At 43.5% G+C, this 8758-nt stretch overlaps 1 protein-coding gene across 1 annotated transcript in view; it reads right to left on the reverse strand.

Annotated features, from left to right (window-relative positions):
• Positions 1–4488, reverse strand: part of ndst3 (N-deacetylase/N-sulfotransferase (heparan glucosaminyl) 3) — a 40267-nt gene extending 35779 nt beyond the window's left edge. The window contains exons 1-3 of the mRNA XM_034883433.1: positions 4056–4488; positions 2316–2407; positions 928–2208 (exon numbers count right to left, since the gene is read on the reverse strand). Coding sequence (XP_034739324.1) covers positions 928–1920 — 993 coding nt within the window. The 5' untranslated portion in view covers positions 1921–2208; positions 2316–2407; positions 4056–4488. The remainder of the gene's footprint in view (positions 1–927; positions 2209–2315; positions 2408–4055) is intronic.
• Positions 4489–8758: the final 4270 nt, after the last annotated feature.

The raw sequence follows: 8758 nt of genomic DNA on the forward strand, positions 1-8758 counted from the left end.
ATATACACACAAACACACTTTCATATCATGTACATCCTGTGGCTGCAGTGAGACAGGCAGACAGGACTGGCTCATGTACATCAGCGCAGAGCAGAATAAATCTCGCCTGTTTTAAAGTCCCACACATAAACACGCTTCTACACATGAAAACCTACCAAATACAATTTGATTTCTCTTGAATGGTCCTGAGTGAGGACACAATGGGAGAATGTGACTACTGATTTTATCCACACTCCAGCAAACCTGGAAAGGTTTTGAGGAAGGAAATGAGGGTTTATTTGCATATTGGTGTCTGCAAAAACATCTGCGGAGGTGCAAATCTAAGTATATGTGTATGCATGCATGTATGTATGTGTGGGTTTGTGTGTGTTTACTCATGCAAGCGTGTGTGCTGAAACAATAGTTGTCTTGATAGGCGGGCTGCATGGCTGACTCTGCTTTAGTTTCCCTAAAAGGAGGAACGTGGGAAAAGAGGAATAAGTGCCATTCATCTTTTCACTGGCTCATTCACTACCTCGCTTTCTTTCTTTCACTCCAGTTCTTTGTTCCCTTAAATGGCCTCTTTACTTCTGGCTAAACCTCTATTTGAGATAAAAACCCTCTCGCTGTACCCCAACACATGCACTTAGGACACAACTCACACATTACACACGAGCACATGCATGAGCTTTCCCAAATACCCTCTTGGTGCAACCGTATCAGAGCTAAAATCCCTCGAAATACACTCCAGGTAAAATCTTTTGCTGAGGTGTCTGCATACGTACACAGCAATAGGGAAACATACCATATTATCACCATTGCACTGCCATCAACAAGTGTTTTTGGAAGTTGGAAAAATGGAATCAACACATCTGACCCGACAAGAATTCCCCCCCTCCAATCCACTCTTTCTCACTCGCAGATTATCACACACATCACCCTCAATACCTTAACATCCTTGGCGTTCATGCGTGTCCCTTCCTTGCCCACAAAGATGTCGTCAATATCCACCAGTATGTGCCGGTCCAGACCCAAAGTAAGCTTCCTGTCTGTGAGGTAGGAGATGGCATCCACCAGAATGAGTCTATGGAGCCAGTAACCAAGTCCCTGGCCAAATAGCACCCTCCTTACCCCATCATAGAGTCCCATGTCCTGCACCACAGTGGCTTGGAGGCCTAAACTAAAGCCAGGCCCTGGATTATCACCACTACCTGCCCCTGCTCCCTCCTTGGCCCGTGCATGCAGCACAGCCTGGTAGGTGGAGTGATTGGAAGAGAAGGAGGTCCAGTCCTCCCCAGGTAAAGCCCCTCGATCCGTGCCGGGCTTGGTCAGGTGAAGGAGAGGCGAGCTAGACACCACGCAGCAGTCCCAAAGTGCCTGGTTGGTCCTAAGCACAAGCGGGAGGCCACGGAGTTTGAGGAGAGGTGGGGAGCTCTCAGTGGAGCGGTAGAAACCTATGATGCCCACTCTGTACTCAGTACAGTATTGAAGCAAGAGCTGTCTGTTCCATGTGTCAGCATGTGCATACTTTAAAAGATTTTCGTAAATGATGAGTGAATATCGGCCGCGGCCTTTCTCTGTCAGCGGAGGAAGGTCACCCTTCCCTGAGGCAATTTCCATGCGAAACTGAAAGTGTGCTGACTCCAATATAGCCACAATGTCCTGACCCAGCTGGGAGTACTGGGACTCTACCAGCACCAGCACCACCTGGTCAGTGTGGACAAGTGTGTGAGGGGGGTTAGGGGGGTACGGGTATGGAAGTTGATGGTATGGGGAGAGTGGCTGGGAGCAGGCGGGCTCAGGGGATTGTCCAAGTGGCATGGAAGGGGAGGAGTTTGTAAACAGAAAGTAGGCAGAGAGGAGGAGGGAGACGAGACAGCAGGAGGCCAGCAGGAGCAGGAGCCTACGTAAGTGGCGACGGAACCGCACAGCCACCGTCATTGCGAACAGGGAGGTGTTGGGTGTCCAGGAAGATGTCTTTTTTAGTTTGCTGGATTCAAGAGAATGTCTGCACAAGTTTAGGGATTTCAGAAGTCCAAAAGAGTGTCTATGTGTGCGAGAAAGGAGCAAAGCCACTCAGGGGTGTGTCATGTCACCATGGCAGGTGGAGAAGGGAGTGCCGGATGTTGGGGAAGAAAGGTCTTCTTTGAGGAAATGCAGTCAAGGTACTCCCCTTCCAGTCCTCACAGAGGAATCACATGCAGAGACAGAGGGAGTGATGATTAATGCCTGCAGAGAAAGGGGACAAGGAGAAAAGAAGAAAGAGTGAATTTGTTGGGCAAGGTTGAATAGTATGCATTAGTTCTCTGCGAACATGCTTGCGGGTGTGCACGTACCTAGGTTGTGCCACCCTGGGGAATGTGAGGGCACAGCTGGTAACTACAGAGCTGATTGAAAACAACTTGCATCCTTAGGGCTTATCCAACCTCTGGCACACACAATCACACACACACACACACACACAAAGAGACATCCCAGTTAAAAGCACACAACACAACACAAAAGTCAATCCTTGCAAATAAACAACAGCTGGTTGTGTGTTAATCTGGCAGTGTGGGGAGGTGGATGGGAGCTCAACTAATCAGTCCCATGAAGATCTACAGAGAATTCCTCTAATTGCGCAAAACTCTGTGCACTTCTGTCCTATTTCTGAACCTAATCATCTGAAATACCACAAAATTAGAGTTGGGATCCTTTTGCCAGGAGCACTAATCTGGGGGGAGCCTGTGACAGTTCAGAGGAAATGGAGAAGAGAAAAGTGCAAGAATAAGAGAGACAGAGCCGAGAGAGGAACAAAATGCAATGAATTATAGAAAGAGACAAAAAAGACCAGGATTAGCATCTTAATGTATGTGCCGGGAGCCAGAGAGAAGAAAAGATCCCACAGCATCTTTTTCTCTCTTCTCTCGATGCCTCACTCCTCCCCACTCTCTATCTTTCTACCCCCTCTTTTTCTCCTTCTGTTTGCGTGAATATCAATAGTCTTTCCTCACGTTCCCCATCCTTCTATCCTTTTTTCTTGCCTTTAGTGAACAAACGCAAGGAGAAGGTCATAGAGGAGGAAGATATTCCTTAAATATGACACCGGAAAATTAAAAAAAGAGGAAAATAACTCGTAGCAGTTTCTTTAAAGCCAGAACAAAGTAGTATTTTTGTTTTGAATAAAATGTGTGTCATCTTAATTGGTACTTGAATTACTGTAAACTAATTATCTTAAACAGCTTATGGTGTTAAGAGTTGTATTACACGCCAAACATGCAGAGGAAATCGTCTTTGTGCCAAGAAAAGGAGCGTGCAATTATTCAGTCTTAGAGGAGGTTAATTCAAACTGGTGTTCTGAGATTTCAAATGAGGAAAAACATCAATTCTGACACACAGCTGAGTGTCTAATCTATAGGTGAGTGCTGGTTTAACCTGTTACTGCAGGTACGCCTGTCTCACTATTCAGGCCACTAGAGGGCGCTGGATTTGGAGTACCACAAGAGACCTCACATCAAAGTTTTCCTCTTGTCATTGTAATAAATAAGACTCCCAATGGTATGCAAAATCATGCAATATGAAAAGAAAGCTAAAAAAACACACGAGCTAAGAGTCGTTTTTCATGCAATTTATTATTTTTTAAATTGTTTTCTTTAATTCTAAATCAAATTGTAAACCAAAGATATATTTAACTTCAAAATCAATAGAGAGCTTTTTTTGTTGGCCTATTTAAGTCAGTGGTCATTGCCTACTTATATTAGTGATTTAGCCTGTAACTGCAGTCATGTCTGAATCATCCAACGTTAATTCAATTAGAACAGTGAAGAGAATAATGCCGTGGTTTTAAGTAGTGTTAAGTAGGATAAACACAAAAAAAAACTGGAGGAAAAAATAAGAATGGTAATGAATCTATAGCTTATTCTGTTTGTGCAGTAAATCTCTCTATGGAAAAAAAGAAAGGAACCCGCGGCATAAACATCCCTGGCTATTAACAGGTTTAAAGATTAACTCAAACTAATAGATAATTCCGGAGTTTTCCATCCCGCTCTGTGCCGCTGAAGTTTATGTTAAGAACGAGCACCGGCTCGCCCACTTACCTCTTACCGTGGCTGAGGCGTTGCCGTGCGGGGAACAGGCGCGATGGGTGAGCTGTGAGTGGGATGCTGCTTCGGGTGGGTCCGGGGCTCCGGTCTCGGTGGCGCACCACTCCCGTTTGTTTTGGATGCTGAAGCGTTGTGCCATCTCCTCTTTCTCTACTCTCTACCCTCCACTAGAGCAGCAGATGCGGGCAGCCGGAATGATCGGCTCTCCTCCCCCCTTTCATCATTCTTCTCTTTCTTCTCCCCCGCGGTCTTCTTCTCTCTCCCGCTCAGCTCACTTCTACCTGCTCTTTAAGGAGGAGATAAGCCAGCTAGTAGAGACGGAGGAACGCCAACATTAGGCTGCCCGTTAACGAATGACTGCCGTGCGTAAATTTTCTGGTTTAAGAGCGCCTACACAAGTGGAGGCGATCGAGGGAGAGAGAGCGCAAGAGGGGAAGCGTGAGGGAGAGAGAGAGAGGTATTATAGAAAGGAAAGAAGGGGAGGGGGCTCGGTTTGATTGACACAAACAGCTTTTTTCTCGGGCATCAGAGATCACAGGCCCCGGTAAAAGCTCACGGCCCGTTAGTTTGGTGTTTTCTCGGACGAGGGATGTCATGCACGGAGACGCACTGATGCAAGTTAATGGTGCGCCTTACTCCTTGCACAAGATGTAGAACTCAAGGATAAAAAGGATGAGAAGGAAGAGGAACTCTTAGACTCTAACTGGTGTAAAAATGCATTTCATATAATCAAGACTTGTATAAATCGTGGGAATGAATAGGCTGCAAGACATTTCTAATATTCACTATTCAACAAACACTCATTCATGTTCCCCCTCAGCCCCATTAGGCCTAATTCTGTAGAATGTCAATCAACAGGCATGGCATGTCAATCACACAGTGTTTTTTAAACTTGATTAGGTGTTCCCTTCTCCCTTTCTACTAGTTAATCAATCTCTCTAACCTATTTGCACTGACACACTCACTCATACACATCTCAATGGAGCTGGTGGGCCCCTCATTCACATTGTAATGGCCTTACAAAAGATCTTATTTTGTGTTTGTGTGTGTATGTGTGTTTGTGTGTGTGTGTGTGTGCGTGGGGGGGGGTGATGTTGGAACTGATTGTGAGCTACATACATACATACACATGCACACACAGCCAGAGTACTTAACAAACACAGAGCGTTGAGAAAAAAAACCTTTTGCACACTATTATCATGTTCCTTTTACTTACCCTTTACTTAGCTTGTAAAATGTAGTCTCACTGGAAGCCCTATTTGTGGCTATCAGTTAGTGTAATGACTAAGCACTGGTGCTGAGAAACAGAGCTTGAATGAAATATAACAGCCAGAATATCATGCCCAACAGCATAGAATCCAGAGATAATGAAGGTATGGATTGGAGTCCAATTGTGTTTGTATGTAAATTAGTGTCAGTGGGTGAAGTGTAATTAGAGAGGCTGTTCACCCATTTCCTCCTCATTGCGAGATCCACTTCTGCGATGGTGCTAGATGGAGACAATAAGCCATAAATGAAAACTAGACAGCTGCACATACTGTACACTGGCTACAATGTGCGTGTATTTCCACGCATGTTTGAGTTAACCCTAAAGACAATGAGGGAGACATTCACTGCCGCAAACAAATGAAGTAACTGCTGAGAAGGAGAATCCACACATACTGTACATGTAAGCATATGGTCATCTTATTACACAAATTCATCTAATGACACATAGCAGGGTGCAAGTACATAAAGCACAAACACCGGCAAGCAAGTGCAAAGACACAAGGAAGTGCTTTTTACAACAGTGTGCTCAAGGATGCAGTCACTGTCTCACACACACACACACACACACACACACACACACACACACACACACACACACACACACACACACACACACACACACACACACACACAGAGCAGTAGCAGCACACACAACAAAGGACTGGAGATGTGAAAAGTGTCGGAGCTGCCATGTTCAACTAGCACTCTGACAGTTAAACAGAGGAGAGACAGAGAGAGACAGAGAGCGGGAGAATGCTTGTTGTCTTCATCAGAGGCTTTTGTTAAGGGAGAGATAAGAGAGGAGGAGCGACTGATTCCCCCTCTTCTCTCTCCCTGCTGAGAGCTAAATGGTGGCCCTGTTAGTAGTCCTGTTTGAGGCCTGAAGAGAGCAAATGGAGCTCAAGTGTAAAAACAGGGAAAGACATTATCATCACGATGCATCACATTATCCCAAGAGTCAGGGCAGGAGGCATCCAGACAATGCAACTTTCACAATTTCCCAACCTAATTAAAAACTAAACTAAACATTGAAGAGATTGTTGCATGCTCACGCTAAACACTAACTAGACCCTGAGCCCTGGCACTAATAATGATCCTAGCTGTTTCCACAAAGAACACGATCTATTGCTCAAACTAGCAGCTCCCCGAGATGCATCAGCTCTTTGCCTCCCACAGTGTAAACAACAACAAGCCCGAGCTTTGCTTAGGTGTGTTGGCTGCTTGATGCTGTTGCTATTTTAATGAATCCTTCCTCTGTGTGTGTGTGTGTTTGTGTGTGTGTGTGTGAGTGTGTGTGTGTGTGTGTGTGTGTGTGTGTGTGTGTGTTTGATCGAACCACCTACCTGCTACTGACCCCTCCACATGCCTGGAAACATTGATAGATAGAGATTCTCTTAAGAGCTCGGAGGCTAAGTGAAAGCTGCCTCCCCCTCCACCCCACCTTCCACACTCCTGATCCTCAAGCACATTAGAGGGCATATCTTTTGGCCAATCAATACAGCGCTTACAGATTGATAAGGCAAAGATGTACGACAGCACACACTTACACACAAAGAAGAGTCTATGTATAGAATAACCAGACCGAATCAATCTATTACTGGAATTCTGCCAAATGCAGGATTACCATAGCAACATACAGCAGCAAACTATACTCTGCTATGAATAATCAAATCAATCATTTAGTTATTCTCCTGTTGCAGGCCTATGTATTGGATTGATACAAATAAAAAGCATGTACAGTACTGTACAGTGAAAGTAGGGCCTGGTTAAATTTTTCAGTTTAAGGAACTACATGAAACTTTTAAATGTTTCTGAAACTGTGTAATTTTTCATCTGATGATCAAAAATGACCTTTAAAAGCAAACAAGACTAAGGACGCCATTTTTGTATAGATTTAATTAATGCTTTTACCCGTGTTCAATATTTCCCACAAAGTCACAACATGATTTACAGCCGGCTAATGGGCTCTAAAGTCACACATTCTGATGTGTCACAGATTGCGGCATAAGACCAGAAAAGCCTGTGTTGTAGTTGTTGTAATGAGCATCTAGCCAGGTATAGGGTAAGGGGAGATTTCTTTATATAGACCTTGTTGTAATTTTTATTTTATTTTAGAAGTTATCTGTTGTAGTTATGGCTGATACTGAGGCAGGGTCATCACAGAATAAGGAAATTAAACCAAGAACAAATTAAAAACTAAAAGTGAAAGGGACAGACGGGCAAAAACCTGAGTCACTCTCGGTCTGGCTTTATCAGATGGAGACCCTTATCGGATTGTAAATGATTCTAAACAGACCCTGAGTTGGCCCTCAGGTATGTAATATGTCCATTTGTATTTCTTGTCTTTTCACTTGTCCCTCTTGTGGAGCGTCCCTGGGTTTTAGGAAATGGGCGGTTTAAATCTAAGGTATTATTACCTTTGTTGCACCAACAAACTCTAATTGCTTTGGCTCACAACACAGTGACAGTAATACCCGGTTTAGCTCACCATTCATCCAAAGTAGGCTAAGTTACCTTATGCAACTCTTGAAATGCAACGACGCATCTCTAATGTATTCTCTGATTGTCAATGAAGGATTTTCTGTCCAAGCAAAATTTTCTTTGCAACTCTATGTCCTCGGTAATGCTAACTCAGTTATCTACAGTGGGCTAGCACCGTAAAGAAAAGACCTTCACGCCAGCAAATGAAAAAAACAGTACCACTTTTATCCAAAGCGGGCGCTAGAATCAACACAAACTGAAAGTTACAAAAAGCCTCTTTAAGAAGGACAATTGATACATAAAAACAGCTCAACATTAAGAATAATCATAACATGAGTAAAATTATTATAGGAATAAACACAACTTTGACAAATATTTCATTTTGCATTAGGGTTTCACATTTTCATTGCTTTATTTAACCTTTATTTAACCAGGAAATAATCCCACTGAGTCCTGGCCAAGGCAGCAGCATCAAAGTTTTAACATACAATAACAAACAGCAAAACAACAGATTTAAAACAAAACTGAAAAATGACAATAAACACTAAGAAAAACAAAATTCTGTAACAGGACATGTTTATCCTATTTTTCAAATCTTTCATGCTAATAAAGTAATCTAGATTAAGGTGAGATTGTAGCTCACATGAAGATAACGGAGTAAAAACTTGAAGACACCGTCACCAAACACCGTACTGGTTCAAGGAATGACGTAGATCCTTTGTCCGTGTGACCGAAGGGTGTACCTAACGATAGCTCCAGTAGAGAACACAAATAAGAAGGCAGCTTGTGCAACACAGCCTTATAAAGAAAAATATACCAGTGCTCCATTCTATGGTTTTATTAAGAAGACATACCCACTTTCTCATAAAAACTTCCACTGATGTGTTCAGAAACCCGAGTCAGAGACTGAACATTGCACAAATGGCACATGGAATCCAACATTTTCA

Source organism: Etheostoma cragini, chromosome 2 (genome assembly GCF_013103735.1).
Source record: "Etheostoma cragini isolate CJK2018 chromosome 2, CSU_Ecrag_1.0, whole genome shotgun sequence".
In the NCBI taxonomy this organism is placed as follows: Eukaryota; Metazoa; Chordata; class Actinopteri; order Perciformes; family Percidae; genus Etheostoma; species Etheostoma cragini.